The following is a 23,488-nucleotide window of genomic DNA, read 5'->3' as shown; positions in this document are numbered from 1 at the left end:
CATGAGACCAAGCCCTGCATCGGGTGCAGAGCCTGCTTGGGATGCCCTCTCTCCCCACCTCTCTCTGCCCTTCCCCTACTTGCACACACGCTCTCACTCTCCCAAAATAAATAAACCTAAAAAAAAAAAACACCCCTAATAGAATACAGTGTAAAAATGCTTATCACCAGGCAACTGCCACCAAGCAGGTGAACCTTCAGAATTAGAAAAAACGTGGCAGTTAGAAATATGGTGGAGAATTTTTTAAATTGAGGATGAAAAAGTAACATTTCTGACCATTCCCGACACTGGACAAACAAACATTTAAAATGCATGAATATACAAACAGAGCTCAGGATTCATTAAGAAACAGGGTAACAGATCAATACTGGGCCTGAGTGACAGCTTTTCACTAAAACACCTTGCTTTGTTCCATGAATTTTCCAGTTTTCCTAGGCAATGACCTACATCCATCACATCAGTCCCCCCCGCCCACCACTCCGGCCCCTGCCCAAACCGTAAACATTGAGCTAGATGTTCACAACCTACACTAGCGAAATGCCTCACCAAGGCAGCTCACAAGGGCGGGAGGGCTGGGGGAGTTTCATTCTCTCTCCCGGTTTTCAGTGGGTCAACAAACTCTTTTCAATCATGATCACTTACTTTAGCCATGTTGTTTTTTACAGGAACTGCTTGACATATAACTGACTTAGTTCAATTAATGAGCTGAAAAAGAAACTACACACATATGGATATGGTGTGGCTAATCTGTTATGTTAACTGTAAAGACCAGTACCCAACCCTGCTCCAAATTCTAAATTCTACTGCCTCGGCTCTATGTCACAAGGTTGGCTGAAAACCATCTTGCAGGCTGCGCTATGACTTTAAGAAATAAATTCTCCCGCAAGTCTTTGGCAAATGTACGGCTAAACATAGCAGAAATCTCATGTATACGGATTTAAAGTTTCTCCTTTGGGAATTTTGCAAGCAAACAAAAAGATTTATTTCGCCAATTCAAATGAACTGTATCAAAACACACAAAGGCCTGGAGGAAAGATTACAATAAAAACAAGTGATTCAAAGCAATTTCTGATCCACAACATTTTACTTAGCCCACAGAGATATAAGGTGTGGCCGTGTTTTCTGACAGATTTCACTGTTCCTTGCCTCCAAGTGAAACACTGCCAGAAGAATATCTTGAGTGCTTAATGTATGCCTGGAAGACATGTTTATCAGCCCTTTAGTAATGGGAGGAGGAGCTGTGCTCAGACCATAAAGTATATAAGAACAGATCATTTAGAGCTGTGCTGTGCTAGGCAGACAGTAGCACTGGACACGTGTCTTCAGCATCTGAACTGTGGCTAGTACAATTAAGGAACTAAAATTGTATTACGACTTGATATTGGACTCACAAACTTAAAAATGTTTGTGTGTTGGAGATAACTTGGGTGTGTCTCTACTTTTTCACTGTGTATTTTGTGACATATAAATACAGGTCAAATACTCCTGATGAAAACTTAGCATCTGAATTGAGAAGTACCATTGGTGGATTTACAGTTAATTTTGAACACTTGGTGTGAAAAGAAATGTAAAATTTTCCAGTATTTCTTAATATAGGTTGAATGTTGAAATATTTTGGATATAATAAATAAAGTATATCATAAAACTAATTTCATTTTTTTAATGTGGTTCCCAGAAAACTGAAAATGACAGAGGGCTTGCATCCCAGTTCTATTGGGCAGTGCTGTTCTAGAGTGATCTGAAGTCTTGAGGACTTGAACGCCATCTGCTGGATACATGTGTACAAAACACGCCTGCAAGTACCAATAAAACTAATTGTGTTAACACTTTCAACTCTGGGTCAGAAAGGGAAGAGGATGTTAACTGGGCTCACGAAACAACTACATGTGTGTTAAGAGAGTATTAGAAATGTGTATATGCTCTTGAAATCCTAGAGGAAATCTTACAGTTATTAGTCGACAAGGACCTTATGCCAATGTGCAGACTGCTTTGCCATCTGCCCTAGGTGGGGGGGCACCCTGGGCAACGACGAAAGGTTATTTGGGGATCCTGCTCATGACCGCTAGCTCCCGCAGGCCGTCCTCCCGCCTGTTCTCTGCCATCAGCCTCTCAAGCCCTTCTGCTCTACCTCAGAAACACGTCCTTTTCCCATTGTTCTCATTTGTCTATTGTCTTCCTTCTTCCCTTCCGTTTTTCTTCTTAGGATTCCAGTGTAACTAAATATTTCTATTTTTTCTCTCTAGTATATTCCAGTTTTCCTTTTTTGGTCACTCTCCCTTTGATCTACAGGCTGTTACAGTTGGTTTTGTAGTTTTAGTTCCTACGTTTAGGTCTTTGATCCATTTGACATTGAGTTGGTTTTGTTTATGGCCTGAGTTATGGGTCCACATTCATTATTTTGCATGTAGATAATCAGGTGTCCCAAAATCATCTGAAGAAACTATTCTTTCCCCCATTGGGTGGCCTTAGCACCACTGGCAAAACTCTACTGACCACAGATATAAGGATTTATTTTGGGACTCTCAATGTTAGTTCACGGATCTACATGCTTATCCTAGGTCAGTACTGCACTGCTTTGATTTCTGTAGTTTGTAGTAAGTCTTGAAATTAGGAAGTGTGGGTCCTCCAACTCTGTTCTTTTTCAAGATTGTTTTGGATTATTCTGTGTCTCTTTAATTCCAAACCAATTTTAGGATCAGCTTATCAAGTTTTGCAAAAGACGTGGTTGGGCCAGTTGATTTTAATGTACATATTTTAAAATCTATTTGCCTGGGGAGCCTGGGTGGCTCAGTTGGTTAAGTGTCTGATTTCAGCTCAGGTCATGATGTCGTGGTCTGTGGGTTTGAGCCCTGTATCAGGCTCTGTGCTGACAGCTCAGAGCCTAGAGCCTGCTTCAGATTCTCCACCTCCCTCTCTCTCTGCCCCTCCCCTGCTCATGCTGTCTCTCTCTCTCTCTAAAATAAACATACATTAAAAAAAAAAAAAGTATTTGCTTGATCAGGCTGATGGAACAACCCTTAGTAGGGCAGGCAACTTTGCCTTTGACATGGAGTCCAGAGGTTAGGTTTGCAAGAATTTGGANCTTGCTGACCAACAAATCCAACCTGAAGTCTGTCTTCTAGGAAAGGGATAGGAGGAAATAGGTACAATCCGGCCCCTAAAATTAAATTATTTTCCCCAATTTGGGAGAAGGCACCATCAACAGTACAGACCCAAATCAGAATGGTTTTTGAAGTTCACGTCACTTGTTTATAGTAGGATATCATATCATCCAGAGTTTTGAAAGTGACGGTAGGGGCCTGTGGCGGGCCGCCGGGGCCAGGAGCGGATGGTGGATGTGAAGGGCCGGCGTCATGGCTCCGGCCAGACCACTGTACTGGGTCGCTCGGTGTGGGTGTGGGCGCAGGCGCAGGTCTGCTCCAGGTCTGGCTACTGAGGGAGCCCGTTCGCTTTTGATCCACAAAGTAATCCGACGGCGGGGCAAACTCAGGATCTCTCTCAGCCCGGAGATCTGATTGCCTCTTCGACCAGTACCCAAAGGAAAATTCTAATAAAAATAAGAAAGAGTATTATGAGAGTAATGACCAAACCAGTTGAATTTCTACTGTTATTAATTTTCCATCATTATGTATATTTCTTACCCCCCAATTCCCATTCTCTGGACGAGATAGCAAGGATAGCAGTCACATAATATGAGGTGTATGTAATGCCTACAAAAATATAAGGAAGCAGGCAAAGAAAAGAGAATGACTACTTCCAGATGGGGAAAGATTCAAGGAAGGCTCTGGAGGAGAAGGCTGGTAGGTTCTGGAAGTATTGCCAAAAGGCACTAAAATTACATCTGAGAGAGAAATATAGAAAAATCAAACACTCAAATCATTTGCTTGACATGATGTAGGTACTTGACAACAAAATACAAATTCTGGCCATTATTGAGTTTTAGAAGACACAAAAGTCCAAATCTCTATTTGGTTAGCAGCACTAACCAAAGGCACTGGCCTATTTGCCTTTTACCGAGTCTTGGATCTCATCAGCTCCAACACGGTGAGCTGATGTACGACTGTAACCATCTTGTTCAAAGAGGCATAAATCCTAGTCTCCTCCAACAAGAATCTGCTGTGGGTATCACAGTATATTTACAAAAACAATTTACAGAAAATTCTGCATGACCCAACAGATCCATATGTGAATCCAGGTTAATACTTGGGCATGTAGACTATTTTCAACTAAACATAAAGGAGACTGCTAGAAACAAGACAACGTTAAAATACCAAACCTTGTAAGAATTTTAAAAGTTGCTCCTGAAAGGAGTGCTGATGCACAGGGGCACGTGTACCCCAATGTTCACAGCAGCACTTTCAACAATAGCCAAATCATGGAAAGAGCCTAAATGTCCATCAACTGACGAATGGATCAAGAAGATGTGGTCTATATATACAATGGAATACTACACGGCAATGAGGAAGAATGAAATCTGGCCATTTGTAGCAACGTGGATGGAATTCGAGGGCGTTATGCTAAGTGAAGTAAGTCAGGCAGAGAAAGACAAATACCATATGTTTTCACTCATAAGTAGAACAGGAGAAACTTAACAGAGGACCATAGAGGAGGGGAAGGGGAAAAAATAGTTAAGGAGAGGGAGGGAGGCAAACCATAAGAGACTCTTAAAAACTGAGAACTGAATGTTGATGGGGATGGGGGAGAGGGGAAGGGGGGTGATGGGCATAGAGGAGGGCACTTGTTGGGATGAACACTGGGTGTTATATGGAAACCAATTTGACAATAAACTCTAATAAAAATAATAAAATGGGGAAAAAAGGTGATAAGGTGACTTAAGCCCCACCCACTCCCTATAACATCACAAACATGATGTTCTATCAAAAGCTGAGAATTGTTTTTTAAGTTTAATTATTTATTTTGAGAGAGGCAGAGAGAGAGGGAGAAAGAGAATCTCAAGCAGGCTCTGGGCTGACAGCACAGAGCCCAACACAGGGCTTGATGCCATGAACCGGGAGATCATGACCTGAGCCGAGATTAACAGTTGGATGCTCAACCCACTGAGCCAGCCGGCACCCCAAATTACATTAAAAAACAAAAAAAAACCTATAGCATCAAAAACATATGTAAAAGCCTATAATCTCTCAGTTGTGGGAGTGACTCCTTTATTAAATAAAGCATCACCTTGCATTCCTACACAGAAATTATCACCTTATTCATGGGACTGTAAGATTCATTTTCCCCCAAATTCATATAAAAATTACCACCACAACTACCAACCCATCTAACATGTTCATATTATAAGTGGAAAGCCGAACAAACCACATAAGCTTCAAATGATGGGCTGGTTCAGTGGCAGAGGAGAGTAGTTTGGTAAGAACGACAGGTGTATTGGTCATGTAAATATGACCATGTCCTCTACCACAATCCAGTAGGAAGTCATATTTGGATATGCAGCAATATTCTCTAACCCTGAGCAAGTGGGGAGACATCTGAAAGAATTCCAGTGCCATACTCACACAGACAGATACAATACCCTAACATTTTCAGTCCAAGAATGATAACAAAATAAACTTTTAAGAAAAAAATTCCTTTAAAAACTCATGATGCATCCTGTACAGAAATATGCATATCTTAGTTACCAGCCAATAAATGACTTACACACACACACACACACACACACACACACACACACAGTGGCTCCTGAGAAAGGGAATACTGAAAGCCACATGAGGGCAGCACAAATTTTTGAAAACTTCCCCCAGTGCTTCTAAAAAAAACTGTCCTTTTGAAATGATCTGTTGTAGACCCTGGTTTTTTATAATCACACTTTCTAGCGCTCCTGTTTATAAACAGCTAGGGTCTGGGAAGAAACAGTTCAAAGATCTGGAGAGTTCCATGAGCCTCGAAGGACCACTAAGACTCATGAAAATCACTGTGAGGTGAACTGGAAAAACCTGTGCAAGGCCCATCACTGGAAAGGGTTTATACCTTAGAACCCGCCCCCCTTACCTTTTCCTCTGTCCCACTCTCGGACATGGGGCATTCCGGGCCGGGTATCCTTCCTCTCCTGAACAATGACTTCCACTTTGCTGCTCTGGGCAGCAGTACGTGGGGTTGGCACAGCTTCTGGTTCCGGTGGTGAAGACTCAATAACATCTATTTTTTTGCAAGAGAATAAGACATCATTAAAATAAAACTCAAAGCTATTTTTAAAATAAACATTAAATAGAACATGCTAATCTTGAGAGTAAAAGTAATATCCAGTATTTAACGAGTACCTCTTTTGGCCCAGGCAGTGGACTAANGCCGCGTGTTGTGACAGTCCTTTCAGAAGCTGTCTGTACTCATAAATTCTTTCTTTCCTTACCTGACTCTGTGAATGCATTCCTTCTTTGAAACAAGTTAATGCACAATAACCAAAAAACTTATAAGTATAGCAAAAGAAACCAAGTCTAAAATGTGTGTGTAAAACTAAACTTCATATCTTAAAACGTCTCTGCTCTCAGCTCAGTCTCGGTTACTGAGCCAGGCCCTTCTATGAAGTAACACAATGTCCTGTTTGTTAACATTCTTATCTATAAAAAGATTCTTCGGAGTGTCATTCTGTATGTACCACTTTGGTTATAAAAACCTGCTCCTGGCAGTACCGCAAAGGCACCTTGCTTGCTTAGANCTAGAAATAAATAACATTTATTTATTTATGTTATTAAAAACATTTAAAAAAACAAAAACAAAAAAAACCCCAAAAAACTAAACTTCATATCTTAAAACATCTCTGCTCTCAGCTCAGTCTTGGTTACTGAGCCAGGCCCTTCTATGAAGTAACACAATGTCCTGTTTGTTAATATTCTTGTCTATAAAAAGATTCTTTGGAGTGTCATTCTGTACCACTTTGGTTATAAAAACCTGCTCCTGGCAGTACCCCAAAGGTACCCTGCTTGCTTAGAGAGTAAAACTAAGTGGCTCATTTCCATACTGTCAGTCCTATTCGTTGAGACATCAACGGAACTAAAGTTTTTCCTTCCGAAGTTCAGACACAATGAGCCATGATATACCTTTGTTTTCTTCCTCTGCTCCATCTTCTTTTGACTTCTTCATCTTTTTTTGTCGGAGTTTAGCAAGTCTTGCTTCTAACACAGCCTTTCGCTTCTCCTTTATGTTCTCTCGTTTTGTTCTCTGATCTGTTGTCTGAATACAACAGAATATTAGGAATGTACTGTAAGCTAAAGTCACAAAAAACTATTGAAGATAAATTTAAAGGATGAAATAATTAGTTTCATTTTAAAAATAGACTAATTAGTTGATTTCATGCCACCTCTAGGCAGCTAGCCTTGAGCTCTTCAAAAGGCAGCCCTAGGAGGCCCTCTTACACAAGCCCTCTGGCATGTTTTCTAAGTTGAGTGAGTGTTCAGAGTGCCCTGGAATGCTTCACATTCAAGGAAGGAAACCAATTCTGTTCTACTCCTTAATCCCTTAAATAACTCTCTATTTTCTTACCCAGGACACTCTAAAAGTACCATATTTAAAACCAAATTTAAGACATCAAAGTTACATAAGTTATTTCTAAGCAGCTATAATTTTCAAGTCTGGAACACCAAAATAGAATGGCAATTACTTTCATGAAACTATAATAATATTCTGATACTGATAAGTAATAGTTTATTGGTAAAATTGTCACTATTTGCAGAAGATGGGATATTATATATAGAAAACCCTAAAGACACCAACCAAAAACTGTTGGAATAAATGAATTCAGTGAAATTGCAGGACACAAAATCAATATACAAAAATCTGTTACGTTTCTATATGCTAATAACAAACTATCAGAAAAAGAAATTAAGAAAATATCCCCATTTATAATTACATCAAAAAGAATAAAATGCCTAGGGTTAAATTTAACCTAGGAGGTAAAAGACCTGTACTCTGAAAGCCATAAAGCCATGATGAAAGAAACTGAAGATGACACAAAGAAATGGAAAACTACAGCAGGCTCATAGATTGAAAGAATATTAATACAGCATCTATATCACCAAAAGCAATCTATGATTCAATGCAATCTCTATCAAAATTGCAACAAATATCTTTCACAACAGAACAAACAACCCTAAAATTTGTATGGAAACACGAAAGACTTCAAATAGCAAAGCATTCTTGAGAAAGAAGAAAAAAACTAGAAGCATCAGGCTCCCTGATTTCAAACTACATTACAAAGCTGTAATAATCAAAACAGTTAGGTGTTGGCTTAGAAACAGACACAAAGATCAGTGGAAGAGAAAAGGGAACCTAGAAATAAACCCAAGCATATACAGTCAATTGATTTATGACAAAGGAACCAATAATATGCAATGGGAAAAGTACAATCTCTTTACTAAATGATGGTGAGAAAAAAGGACATGCATGTGCAAAGAATGAAACTGGACCACTGTCTTACACCACATACAAAAATTAACCAAAAATGGACTAGAGACTTGGACATAAGACTCCAAACTATAAAACATCTTGAAGAAAACATAGGCAGTAAGCTCCTTAATATCAATCTTGGGGATGACCTTTTGGATTTGACACCAGAAACAAAGGCAACAAAAGCAAAAACAAACAAGTGGGACTACATCTAACTAAAAACTTTTGCAAAGCAAAGGAAAAAACAAAATGAAAAGACATCCTACTGAGTGGGAGATATATTTGCAAATCATATTATCTGATAAGGGATTAATACCCCAAATATATAGAGAACTCATACGATGCAATACGAAACAAAACAACAACAACAAAAAACCATACACACACACAAAAACAAACAAACAAAATCAATCCAATTAAAAATAGGCAGATAATTTGAACGGGCATTTTTCCAAAAATACACACAGATGGCCAACAGACACATGAACAGACGCTGAATATCACTGATCATCAGAGAAATGCAAATCAAACCACAATGAGCTATCATCTCATACCTATTAGAATGACTATTACCAAAAAGACAAGAAACAACGTGTGTTGGCAAGGATGTAGAGAAAAGGGAACACTTGTGCATTGCTGGTGGACATGTTAATAGGTGCAGCCACTACGGAAAACAATATGGAGGCTCCTCAAAAATTAAAAAAACAAACAAACCCACAAACAGATGATCCAGTGATTCCAGTTCTGCTTATTTATCTGAAGAAAATGAAAATGCTAACTCAAGAAGATATCTGCATCCCCATGTTCACTTCAGCATTATGTACAATAGCCAAGATATGAAAACCACCCAAGGCGGGGGTGGGGGGGAATGGAATATTACTTGGCCATAGAAAAGAAGGAACCGCTGCCATGTGGACAACATGGATGGGCCTTGAGAGCATTATACTAAGTGAGACAGTCAGACAGGAAAAGACAAATACTGTATGATCTCACTTTTATGTGGAATCTAACCCCCTCCCCTAAGGAAACAAAAACAAAAACCCAAATATAAGCTTACAGATACAGAGAACAGACGGTGGTTGACAAAAGTGAGGGTGGGGTAGGCACAATGGGTGACAGGAATTAAAAGGTATTTAGACTTACACTTATAAAGTAATTTAGTCATGGGGATGTAATGTAAAACATGGCAACCACAGTTAATACCACTGTAATGCAATATTTGAAAGTTGCTAAGACCAGTACATATTAAAAGCTCTCATCCTAAGAAAAAAAATTTGTAACTATGTATAGTGATGGATAGTAAGTAAACTTCATGTGGTGATCAATTTGGAATATACAAATACTGAAAAAGTACGTTGTATATCTGAAACGAATATAATGTTATGTGTCAATTATACCTCAGTTAAGAAGTAATAATACCATATCTGGTTTATGGCCACAATATTTTTTAATAATCAGAAATATTAACCTGTAATAAAATTGAAAGTTTATTTAATGTACTTTTACCCATCACTGCCCTGAATATTAACTATTAAATAAATATTTATTAAAAAAATATTTTCAGTATCAATTTAAAAAAGAGACCGTTTCCATAATATGGTCCAACAAGAAACCAACTGCTCAAATGACTTCTTAAACATCAATCTTGAATTTGGTTTTTACCTGTTCACGTAGCATCTCTAATGTTTTCATCTGCTTGTTTCTCAACTCTTTATCTCGGGCAAAGGCAAAATATCCAACACCAAGTTGCCGGGCCTCTGAAATAAGTCAGAATTGTTCAAAAGATTAGAGTTCCCTGAATAATAAATTAAAGTCAGGCTAAATTTCCTACCAAAGCAAAAAGAAACGCAGTGATATCTGGCACAAGTTGGGGGGAAAAAAACAGGACAAAAAGATCTCCTCCTTATGATTAACAGGCCCTCTGTTAGAAAGATATTCCCAACAAGAGTACTTTTTAGGCTATAAAGTGAACAAAGGGGATATTTTCAATTCCAAAATCAGAATCTTTTATTTCTATATAAGGGCTGTAGCTTTATGGATAGTTCCCTCTATGCTTGCCATTAGTTAAAAAAAAAACATTTAAAAATCTGCAAGATGATTATACCATTTTCGCGAATGTCTTCATAATGTATGGGCCCCATTGGCCTTTTCAAGGCCTCTCTTTCTTCTTCCTCCCATTGCTGGCGCTGAAGTTCTTTTCTCATATCTTCAGATAATAAGGTTTTCTCATTAGCAGGACTAACGAAACTAGTAGGGGGACAGAGCAAAGCTATATTTAGATAAGAGCTGCGGGACAGCAGTACTTCAGTAAGCTGGATCATGGACAGGCAATTCTAGCTGAAAAAGAAGACAATTCCTCACAGAATTTTTTGACCCACAGTACCACTGGCAAGCTGTGGAAACTGTTTCCATCTTCCTTTCAGCGAGTAGCCAACTTACGACATTAGTGCAACAGAATCTTGCCTCAGCACTGGAGACACATCACTTTCCTCCCGTCCCCTTCGGGGCTAAAGGGAAGGGGGCAGCCAGGGCCTTGTGTGCACAGTCACTGTACAGGGCCGAGGAAGCCACACAACACTGTAGCCAGGCAGGGTCTCCTGTCCCGTGTCAGATGGCTCAGGGCTTCTGTACCTCCTTCCTTGTGCTGAGCCCAGGCTGATCTGGACCTGAAGGACTTGGACAAGGTGGACCTTCCACATCAAAACTGCCCTTGGTGAGGGGAGTTTTTTTCCCTGGAGCATACTACCAAGTTCTCTCTTAGATGTCTTAGGCCCTATAGAAAAAAATCTAGTGATATGGCCTTTGCCTCAAAATGCAAAAATTAGCATAAAGGAAAAGTTAATAAGCTAACCACCTCTCTCCTCTCGCTTCCTATGGAATAACCAAGTATATATTCCTAAATGCCTTTCTCCGCAAAGGTTTGTTTGTTGGTTTGGGCTCATTCTATATTTTTAACGCTGATATCAAACAGCTTTCCAAGTAAAAGGATATAGCTCCAACTCATCCCTTTCAGTAGCTACACAGTATGGACGACCAACTACTCAGGTTGTTCCCCGAGAGTGGATGATGTGTGCACACGAACCACACAACAGTTCTTCAGCAAATATTCTTACGCATTAAGGAAAAAACCCTCTAACTGGACCATCAAAGATGATGAACTAAAAGCAGCCTCACCCATAAAATATCCCTGTGTCTGCATTTTGGACGTGGGCAGAGCTTTGCATATCACATACTTACAGCCTCCCTTGAAGATTTTTATCCATCTCCAGCAGATGCGGCAAATCCTTTTTCATACAGCGGCGAGATCGTCCTAAAGAATCCACGTAATCCACCCTGAAATAAAAGTGAAAACATGTGAGGACGGCTTTGTATGTCCCTAGGCTACAGACTAGGTGCACTGTAAAAAAGTAACAGAAGTCTCACTACCAGGAAAACACTCAACCTGAGAGACCATAACCACTGATAACAGCATGCTTTTTAAATTTTTTAAATTTTTATTTATTTTTTAATGTTTTATTTATTTTTGAGAGAGAGAGAGACAGCCTGAGCAGGGGAGGGTCAGAGAAAGAGGGAGACACAGAATCCAAAGACAGGCTTTAGGCTCTGAGCTGTCAGCACAGAGCCTGATGCGAGGATTGAACCCACCATCCGTGAGATCATGACCTGAACCGAAGTTGGACACTCAACTGACTGAGCCCCCAGGCACCCCAAGCTTGCTTTATTTAAAGCTGACACACAATAAACTCATTGTGCCCTTTGTTAAACCTTAGTTTTAGAAAAATGCAGAAACAATGATTGATCACATACGTCTTTGGTTTAAAAATACCCCACACAGGGCCACCTGGGTGGCTCAGTCAGTTAAGCGTCCGACTTCTGCTCAGGTCATGATCTCACAGTTTATGAGTTCCAGCCCCATGTTGGGCTCTCTGCTGATGGCTTGGGGCCTAGAGCTTGCTTCAGACTGTCTTTCCCTCTTTCTCTCTGCCCCTCTCCTACTTGTGCACATACTCTCTCACGCTCTCAAAAACAAACATTTAAAAAAAATAAATAAAATAAAAATACCCGACATAGACCCTTGCTGGAACACCTCAGAACTTACTTCAATCTGGTTTAGGCAATTCCACATATTTTATCAGCATAATAACTGCTCTGTACCACTCTCCACTTGCTTATTTTCTGTCTTTGCAAACCTGACTTTTTGTTCTTTCTTTTATTTCTTTTAAGTGGTACAGCTCTTTCCAACTAGAAATTTCTCAAGTTGTGATTACTTTGAGGACCCATTAATTAGGGGTCAAGCAACACACATTTTGTACTGCAAAAACAGCTCAGCGGCAGGCGGGCCAGTCTATTATCTTCCACTCCTAGTTCCTCTTGCTTTAGCTTTGCCCAAACTAGACAGAAGTTACAGTCAGGGGAACCAGGCACACAGCAAGGCAAAATGAAATACTGCTACTTCCCACAACAGGAAATATGGACAGATTTTGATGGAAAACATTTCAGGTGCATTATGACGCAACCGATCTATTGTTTATTTGCGGGCAAGGAATTTCCCACAGCCTTGGGCAGGGTGCTAAAAACACAGAAAGAGGTCAGTACTGCTGGTGCAACTCAAGAGCAGAGTCTCGTGTATGTGGCTTTGCTTTTGTTAGCAGTTTCTTCCCTCTCACACGTGCTGATCCCAACTGTTAGCCCATGCTTAGAAAACTGAACGTCTGAGAATCTATTACTGCAATCCTGACACTGATTACCACAAGAAATAAAACCTCCAACTGCAGAAAGCAGTTTCTTTCTTCCTCCCCACACCCCCTTTTAACGAAGAGAGAAAGAAAATCATCTAGCCAGATGGCCTCCGTAATTATTTACAGTATTTTTGCGCAAAGATTTCCCACCACCTGGAACTTAACTACCAAAAGGATCTGACAAGTAGCACCGATTCTGGAGCTTAATTTAAAAACAAAACAAGTGTCAGAACTGCTTGCGGTGCCTCTTCCTTCGCCATATGGCCGCATGTGACACCTTCAATTGCCCTCCAAACTCTTCACATCACTGACAAATTGCTAGTAATCATACAAGCATTAGGAAGAAAAAAAAGACATTAAACCTTTCAAAGGAGATGAAGTTTCTGCTATGAAAAGCAATCATAGGCTATTCTGTTTCTGGAAAAGGTCTCTATACTGTACAGATTCCCTCAAAACAGAAGTGGCAAGACAGCAGTCAGCAAGGGCTCAATGCAGTCAGCAATCACTGAACGAGCTCCAGGGAAATAATTACTTGAGGTTCAAGAGTAATACAGCAGGGCTCAGGGTCATGGCATCCTCAAAGGGCTCTCAGGAAAAGCTAAGGCACGTGCCCATGAAACTCTTCCTAACATCAGCAGAGAGGATACAAAAAGTACCACAAGTCTGCCTTCAATTTTTTTTCTGGTAATGAGGCCTGTGTGTGTCAATAAAAACAAGGTAAGACCCAAAGAAGCTGGAGGCATATCTCAGTGCACCAGAGCTGGGGTGAGGGGGAATCACTCATACCAGAAACAATGAGGAAAAGCATCAGAAGGGACTACATCGTATGTGCATCTCTCTGGGTTGCTTTTAACAAGGAGGCAGCCAGACAACCTGCCCAAATATAAATTCTTAGAAAGCAGCTAACACCTGTTCTATCCCAATGTCATGTTATCTCTGGACGACGTGGACCCCTTTGTAGTATGAGATGTGGGGCCCTGTGATCCTGAGGAGCTGGAACTGCTCACTTAAGCTCACCAGTGACTCCTGCCGGCAGGGCCAAGAGCTGACAAAAGGTCAGCCAGTGCTGCGAACCACCCTGAGCAGTTCCGAACACAGATCCCGATAACGAGGACGTCTCAGCCTGGAAGGGAAGGTTGGCAGGCAGAGGTTACCCTCCAGACGTTTCTACGCCATCAGGGCAGCTCTGTAGAATTTTAAGCACTTCTGAACAAGTCTGTAAACAGTCTTTAGTAGAGAAAATCCTTGGAAGGGAATTTTCATTCTGGTCTCTGTACTGACTGACACAGCGGTCTATAAGGAAAAGCCTAGTTTGGCTTCCCCATCATTCATGTACATGTAGGTAAAATTCAGAATAGTTTCAATACAAGTTTATAAAATGTCTGCTTGTACTCTACAGAGCAGTTTCTTGGGTAGCTTAACATACCCTTACTTCCTGAAGGGAGTTTAAGGCAAACAACTTGATCAAGGTCATATTGCCAGTGAAAGACGGAGCTACCACGATGCGGGACCGAGATCCACACGGCCCACACGGCGCTGCGAGAAAGTGCCCCGGCCTGAGTCCTGCCTGCTTCTTTCCTGTGGAAATGCAGGTCACCAGCAGCTAGACAGTGACTCTCCGCAATGTCTGAATAACAACCGGGGGCGCAGCCCAGGTAATAAAGGAATATGCTTCTGTCTAAACAACGCTTCCACATCAATAAAATAGGCATATCGACACCTTTTGCACCTGACTCAGTCTTGTTAATTATTTCGTCTTTGGAGTTACTGTTTCTGTAAATCCAACCTTAGAGGAAAGAAAAGAGAGGAAGACTAAAGAGAAATGGTTTGATAACATCCCCCCCTCACCCCCCCCACAAAAACAAAACAAAAACAAAAAACAACACTTTCAAAAAGTAAACACAAGTCGGGGCACCTGGCTGGCTCAGTTGGTGGAGCATGTAACTTTTGATCTTAGGGTCATGAGATCAAGCCCCATGTTAGGCGCAGAGCTTATTTAAAAAAAAAAAAAAAAGTAAACACAGTCTGCGAATGTTAACATGACCAATTCATGTCATTATAACCAACCATTCTTCACTGGGGTCCTGGGGAGGAGGTATATCTTTCTCAGAAAGATTTTCTTCATCATCGTCTCTTTCTCCTGCCATTCTACAATCTCTATTGGCACCAAACACCTCCATTTCTTTGTGTTTGTCTATGATCTTCTGTGTGAAATCCACAAGGTACATATCCTCCACTTCTTCATCTAAGACATAAAAATCAATATTCAGATTTTTGACATTTTTTTCAAAGAAACAAACCAAATACAGAATTGCTCTGAAGTGGTCACATTCACCCCTGCATGGCTACATTACCCCTGGACGGCTCACTAGTCGATGCACCCACCACCCCCACCATCCCCAATAGTTTACGAAGACACAGAGCCACTGCGGGACCTGACTAGGAAGCTGCAAACAGGCCATCAGAAACACATACCACACTAAAGAAAATCTTCAAAGAGTCTAATGTCTTCTGTTACCTCGTCAATACAGTGAGTGAGCAATATGGTCTCAGAATGCAACTTTAAGATCAAACCATGTGATTTCAAAGAGACACGTTCACTCAATGACATAACACAGAAGCAGGACTGCATTGCTCATGTCGCCAGAACAGAGCATTAGACTTGCGTTGCTACATGAACCTCCCCAATAAAGGGGCTGTATTACTACTAACCCTAAGTATACTGCTGTGGTATGGTGTTTTAAGGGTCCTAATATAGATAAAAGTCATCTGAATTCTTTTCAACCCAATGAACACCACTTTCAGGCAAGGCATGGGGCCAGATTTGCAGTGCACACAGAGACGGCTAAGACTTAGCCGTCTTATATTATTATATGCTTGAGCTAACACAAGCATACACTGAAAGTTAAATAGCAATCCGTGACTTTAATTTAACCCAAAATAGTTGATATATTCACAAATAACATTTACACGAAGTTTCACTATGCTAAATTTTCTGAGGTTGTTCTCTGAGGACAGGATTAAGCTCCACAGAACAGATTTTAGGTTCCCTGTCACCAAGTACTGGTGTTAGCCCCCAGGGTACAGTGGAGAGTAACTGAACTCCAAAACTCAAACTTGCCCACATATGCGGGTCCAACATGCCTATCAGGCCTGTCGGGAGGTGGGCCCGCCACTGTGGATGGAACCAAATCCCCATGTCCACAGGCACACTCCTTTGATCTGATTTTAATATTAACAATGCAAGTAAAGTTTGAATCAAAAAGACTTTAATTTTTTTTTTAATTTTATATTTTATTTATTTCTGAGAGAGAGAGCGCATGAGCAAGCAGGGGAGGGTCAGAGAGAGAGGGAGACACAGAATCTGAAGCAGGCTCCAGGCCCTGAGCTGTCAGTACAGAGCCTGATGAGGGGCTCGAACCCACAAACTGTGAGATCATGACCTGAGCGGAAGTCGGATGGTTATCCGACTGAGCCAGCCAGGTGCCCCAGACTTTAATTTTTTTTTAAGCCACAAAATCACTCACATGGGAAAGAGGTGTACTTTCCCAAAGCAGAAATTTAAGACTGCAACACAGTGAGACCTCCTGGTTAATGGACACCCTACTGCTGCTTCAAAAGGAAGACACAGCCTCTCTGTCCCCCAGCTTTGAGGGTGCCAACCCTCCTGTGCTGGGCTCCCAGCCATGCAGGAAACAGCCACTACGGTCTGGCTGGGAGGGCAGCCAATGACCAGGGTTCCAGCCCTGCCTCTTCTCCTGCTGCCCCAATGCCCCCTTTCCCAGCCCGTCAGGCCCCGCCATACCAGTCTGTCCTGCCAACACTGGCCTTCTGCTCCCTCTGCTGATCTGCTCTCACCACTGTACCCTCAGAATTCTTTTCCCGGCTCTTCAAGGCCTGTGAGATCTTATTAGAGCCTATCTTCTCCCCAAAGACTTCCTCACATGCCTTCTGGCAATGAAACATGCACTGCCTTGTAAAATCTCTTCTACTGCGATCTAATAGTAAGACTGGGCTTTCTTTCTCTGGGGGGCATGAGGAAAGGGCGATCTTTTTATTATTTTAGAAGCAATTACAGGCACATCACAGGAAAAACAGAAAACAGGGACAAGGAAACAGAACTCCAACACACTGATACACTATAATTCCCCTCAGTCTTTTTTTTTTTTTTTTAACGTAGATGGAACTGTTTATAATTATAGCCAATTTAGACCTTGTTTCCTAACTCTGCTTTGTTCTGTGTGCCACCAATGACCACCCCTTTGAGGGCCAAGACGGAGGATCTGGCTCATGCTACCCTTGTTTGTCCCCTCACAGCACCTAACATGTGGCCTGGGACACACTGAGCACTCAGAGATTACTGTGGATTTATCTTCTGGTCTCTGTGCTGGCACAGAAGGTCATTTATATTATTTCTTAGATCTCTCCCCACTCTTAAGGTTATTTTAATAAATAATAATATACCACAGGGCTACATGAACTACAGAAAATAAAGAAGTATGAATAAATTTTTACATTTACCTATAAAGTCTGCTTTAGTCATTTTCTCATATAATTTGGCTTTTTCTTCCAATTTCTCCCTAGGAGGAAAAAAAAAAAGACAAGTATTAGAAATGGTCTTACACCTGCTACTCTGTGCAGCTACCTCAATGCTACAGTCTGCCCGGGAGGCCCAGTCTGGCGATGAGGGGGACTATGCCGCCCTGAGGGGACCCTCAGACCCAGCCACACCTGACTGCCAACTTCATGTAAGTTCCGTAAGGACGAGGCCCATCTTTCTCTTATTCATGACTGAATCCCTAGATACCTAAGGATCTAGAATGATACTGGCACATAGTAAATTATCAGTATCTGAAAATATGAATTAAGATTCCAAATGCAAACTAAGTTAAATACCGAAAAAAAAGAAAGAGGTGTCTAAACAAAAACATTTTCTACGTACAACCTTCTAAAGGGATCGCCAAATCCAACGTACAGGCTTTGCATGACTGTTTTCAGGCATGAGTCCCTGGTCATCCAGGGAGCTCAAGTTCAACTTCATAGAAGTCTGTTAAAAATATGATGTCTGTTTTATAGAGAGCATGAATAATTTATTCATGACACAGCTAATAAAAAAACAAACATCAACCCTGGTATTTCAGTAAATCAGCCTCACTGCTCGTGTTAATTCTGGTGACATGTACTTTTCAGTGGGCTCAGACTTAGTAAGTGCCTGGCGATTCTTTGTTTTAGAAATACTTCACGATGGTAAAGAGAAGTCCCAAAGAAGCCATCAGAGCTTTTGCTTGGGAAGAATCAATCACAGTCATAAAGGAAAATTTCACTTCTGATGGCGTCCCGACACAATACAGTCCCTTGGTCACATGGCTATGTGCTCTGGAAAAAATTACTTCACCTCTCTTGTACCCCACCCCACCCTCAGCTCCTAAATCTGTAATAGATGAAAAAACAGCACTGTCTCTTAGGGTTGTTATGGAGGGTAACCAGATCACACTCAGAGGGCATGCCATCAGCTACGTCATCTGCATCTTTGTCAATCTTTCTAGGTCACAAAGATTCCTGTCCCCTTTTACGCACTCCTTCAAGTATTTCTTCCAGGCCTCCTCTATGCCAAGTGCGGTTTCCAGTGCCGAGGAGTCAGCAGTAAACAAGACAAAGTCCCAGCGCTTATGGAGCTTATGTTATAGAAAGGAAGGAAGAGACAGAGATCGATCAGTGAGAAGGAAGATTTCAGACAGGAGCACTACGAAGGGGAGGAAATGAAAGCAGTTGTTGCCACTGGAGGCCCTTAACTTCCAAAAGGTAAACTTGCTCTATTTCAGAGGGGGCTTAATGTAATAAGCTGTGTCGTCATAAAATCTTATTGTCTTAATGAAAATAAAACTTAAAAAACAAACCACAAAAAAAACAGGTGTCAGGACAGAGTAACCAGGAGGACACTAGGCTAGAAAGGGTAACCAGGGGAAACCTCTCCGAAGGAGACATTTGAGCGAAGGCTTACAGAGCAAGAAGCCAACCACAAAAGGATCTTGGGGAGAGAGCAAGTGAGGCAGAGGAAGGATGAAGTAGGAATGAGCTCGATATGTTCAAGCACAGATCAGAGCGGCAGAGGATGCTGAGCAAAGGAGAGGGGGCACAAAATAAGGACAGAGAAAGTACAAGAACGCATGGGAGGGGCACCCGGGGGGCTCAGTTGGTTAAGTGTCCAACTCTTGATTTCCGGTCAGGTCATGATCTCACAGTTCATGGGGTTGAGTCGCACGTAGGGCTCTGGATTGGTGGCACTGAGCCTGCTTGGGATTCTCTACTTTTCCTCTGCCTGTCCCCCACCCCCCAGCACACAGGGGCACTCTCTTTCTCAAAAAATAAATTAACACACACACACAAACATACACACACACACACACATGTGGGAAAGCATAAGAAGCCTGGGTGCAGCGTAAGAGAAAGAAGGCAGGAAGAGTCTCCAAAAGACTAATGGAGACCAAGGAGGATGTCAGAGAAATGGCCACTGGATTTAGTAGATGAAGAAGTAATCAGAGACTTTAAAGAATGAGAATTCATTGGGCAAGAGTATGGGACACTTATCTGGAACCACTATGTGCCAGACACTATGTATCTCCTTTCATTTCGTAAAAAGCTCCATGAGCTGAGTATTAACCACCTCACTTCATAGATAAGGAACATCTCAATGCAGAAGTTAACTTGCCTAAGGCCTTACATCCTCAAGGGACTGTCCCTGCCCATTTTGAGCTCTGGGGAGACTCAGAAGTCCTACAGACCAAGGACAGACTGGACTCTTTGCAAGTGCAATGAAGCCAAAATATTATGTAATAGGTTCCTGGATTAAAAAAAAAAAATCACAGCAAAGTACCCAGGAAAACTCTGTCATAAACAGTAAATAACAAAGGATTATGGCACCTTTCGACAAATTAGAATTCTGTGAATATTCCAGTAGGTGAGAGAGATGTCTCAAAAATCAACACAGCTTATGTCTACTGCGAATAGGTAAACACTAAGAAGAACCAATTCCCCAAATGTGCTAATATTCTGCCTCTTTTTCTCAGACCCAGAAGAGCTGAGTAATCTTAGCAACCACTGTTTCCAAGTGCAGAGTTTTTATTACGCAACAGATGCAAAAGCACATGAGTCATGACAGACATCCGAACTTGGGATTCCCTCTGAGCCTAGGGTGACACTGCAAGTAATGAAGAGTTCTTCTTTACAGAGGAAACGTCAGCTAAGAAATGCAATGAAGAAATAAATATGAAATGACTGAATTAGAAAAATCATCACTTTGAAATTGCCAGTCCAACAACTGAGAAGTCAAGGTTCCACCGGGTGGAAATATGCTGGTGAACAAGATATTCTTGGTCTCAGAGTTGCTCTCCTTAGATTATTATTAATTACAAATCTGAAAGAGACCTTTACAGTGGAAAACTCTAGCAGGTCTATCTTAACCAAGTGATCAAAATTTGTCATCAATAATAACTCAAACCGACACGGTGAACCTCCGGCTGTGATCCGATAGTGAAGACACACCATCTATGCCTTATTCTCCCCAAAAGCAGTAAATTAGCAGCGACTCTGAGCAGATTGTGGGACATTGCAGACACAGGTCTGGACTCGTCAAGAACAGTAATGATACAACAGACAACAAAAAGTCACGGGAATTATTCTAGATTAAAAGAGACTAAAGAAATATGACAACTAGGGCACCTGGCGGGCTCAGTGGGTATAGCATGCGACTCTTGATCTTGGGGATGTGAGTTCGAGCTCCACGTTGAGTATAGAAATTACTAAAAAAAATAATTAAAAGAAAAGAAAAAAGAGAGTCCTGATGTATACAAAATCTCTACCTCTTTAAAAAAAAAAAAAAAAAAAGAGGGGCGCCAGGATGGCTTGGTCAGTTGAGCATCCGACTCTTGGTTTCGGCTCAGGTCATGCTCCCAGGGTCGTGGGATCAAGCTCTGCATCAGGCTTCCTACTGAGCGTGGAGCCTGCTTACAATTCATTCATTCTTTCTCTCTCTTCCCTCCACCCTCTGCTCTCCCTTACTCACACCCTCTCTCTGAAAGACAGAAGGACAGAAAAAAAGAAAAAAAGAAGACAGACAGACTAAATGGAATGTGTAATCTTTGAATTCTGAAATTAAAAAAAAAAACTATAAAGGACTTAATTGTACCAGGACAAGTGTAAACCTGGACTACAGACCATATAGTATGTAACAGTATTTTACCAGTGTTAAATCTCTTGGGTATGATAACACTACTGCGGCAGGAGAGTATCCTTGTTCCTAGGAGGTACAGGCTGAAGTATTTTGAGGCAAAGTATCACAATGTTTAACAAAGTTTCTCTGTAACACACACACAGGACAGAGAAAGGCCAAAGCAAATGTGGAAAGACGCTAAATGATGAATGTAGGCGCTGTACTTCTTTCAATTATTCTGTTGCTTTGAAGATTTTCAAAATAAAAAGTTAAAGGGAAAATTCAGTTTCTAAATGCTAAAGTCATAATCCCTAGTAACCCAGAGCCACACCTCCCTAGGGACACGTCTGAAACACTTGTTGATAATCCTGGTGCCTGACAAAGGCTCAAAGGGGGATTCTGCTTCATCTTCCAAACTGAGGTTATGTCTTATCTCCTTCTAAGGTTACCAACGATATTATTTTTAGAGTCTATTTTATATTTTTGGAGTATGTGACTGAAAAGATGACAAAATTAAAACTTAAGTTCAAAAGTGTGAAGTGAACTCTCACTTCTTTGCCTGGGTAGCACCAAAGGCAACTACATTTATGAGTTTAACTCTACCTTGATTTGTCTAAAGTCTTCTGTTCCTCAGTCTTCTGTTCTACATCCTTCTCAGCTCTGTTTGAAACTCCTACATTCTGTTTGCTCCAGATACTTGGTTTCTGCAGATTTGTTTAAAAAGACAAAACAGAAATACCAAATGACTGCCAAAACATCTCTACTTATACACATCAGAAGAAAAACAGATTAGATCTTATGAACTAATGGGGAAAACTAGATCTTCTGACAGCCAACCTATGTCATGCAAATAGACTGTACAAGGAAAAGCTGGAGCCAGAAAAAAAAAAAAGCCCTAAATTATTTAAAGAATTCCTTTACACAACTGCACAGATATTATTCTTTATCTCCTGAATGACTGCAACTTAATTCAAGAGAATTAATCATACAAGTAATAAATACCATTACCTATAAATTCGGAAAACCATTCACAACTCTTCAAGACCTTGATATTTTCTGCTATGTTACTGTATTATCTAATTGTTTGGATTTATAATATCTATGTACCTGATCTTCCACGAAAATGTACAAAACCACTTCTTAAAGCATGCACTTTTAAAGAAGTGCTAAAGAATTAGGGCATTATAATATGGTTTTAAATGTTCTAATTTCTATTTTAATATATTTTATGTGGATGCTCAGCTACAAGATAGGGATTTTCCCTGAATTTTTATATGCAGCAGATACCTGGAGACTTTCAAAAAATCTAATTCAGTATAATTCTCTCATGTTTGGAATCAAAGGAGATAACTAGATCTTATTTTTACCTTATTAGTTGTTTTCGGTTTTCCCAAAACTCCAGAATCCTTTAGAAGTTTTTCTTGTTTGAATTCTTCTTGTTTTCGGAAGAGTTCAGCCTTAAGGTCTACCAACTAGAATACAACCAATAAGCAAATAAAAATAATGGGTTAATTCTAATGAGTGACTACATTTCGCAGTTATTGAATTCTCAAACCAGATTTAAAGTTCCTATAAATGAATACAAAATTAAGTGTAGAATCTGGTGCAAAATAAAGCTAAGTCATACTGCATTCCAGATCTGTTGGAAATGGATTTCTACTCTTAACCTTCAATACTGGGCAAGAGGCGAGTAATCACTCAAAGTAAATGAAATCTGCAGCTGCTAGATTCAAACTGAACTAACAACACTAAACACCTTCTCTCTGACTGACACCGTAATCGCATGTAATCCCATTTAATCACTGCAACAACTGATTATTTCTGCAGAGAAATGTCTAAGTGCCCTGAGCACTGTAGGGCAAGATATAAACATGAAATAGAAACACTTCTGCCTCAAACAGTTACAATCTAATAAAAAAGGTAACTTGTAATACCAGTAAGGTGTAATAAATAGCTTTAAGAGTGGAAGAAGGGTCCTCCAGGTGGCTCAGTCCATGAAGGTTAAGTGTTAAGGTTAACTGTCCAACTTTTGACTTGATCTCGGGATTCTGAGATGGAGCCGTGATTGAGCCCTAAGTCAGGCTCTGTACTAAGCATGCAGCCTACTTAAGATATTCCCTCTCTCTCTCTTTATTTATTT

At 40.7% G+C, this 23,488-nt stretch overlaps 1 protein-coding gene across 1 annotated transcript; it reads right to left on the bottom strand.

Annotated features, from left to right (window-relative positions):
• Positions 1-3,088: 3,088 nt before the first annotated feature.
• LOC144245422 (coiled-coil domain-containing protein 174-like) lies at positions 3,089-23,143 on the bottom strand. Its single transcript, XM_077780799.1, has 11 exons — positions 23,117-23,143; positions 22,716-22,820; positions 21,952-22,052; positions 17,661-17,719; positions 15,207-15,384; positions 11,638-11,733; positions 10,505-10,647; positions 10,063-10,157; positions 7,056-7,188; positions 6,010-6,156; positions 3,089-3,547 (listed from the first exon to the last, which is right to left on the bottom strand). Exons 1-11 carry the CDS (start codon positions 23,141-23,143, stop codon positions 3,237-3,239), a joined length of 1,395 nt encoding a protein of 464 aa, XP_077636925.1. The 3' UTR covers positions 3,089-3,236.
• Between the last annotated feature and the right edge of the window lie 345 nt (positions 23,144-23,488).

This window comes from Crocuta crocuta, unplaced genomic scaffold, assembly GCF_008692635.1.
Source record: "Crocuta crocuta isolate KB4526 unplaced genomic scaffold, BGI_CrCroc_1.0 scaffold3103, whole genome shotgun sequence".
Taxonomy (NCBI): Eukaryota; Metazoa; Chordata; class Mammalia; order Carnivora; family Hyaenidae; genus Crocuta; species Crocuta crocuta.
Note: the sequence above shows the minus strand (reverse complement) of the source record. Positions and strands in the feature narration are given on the sequence as shown.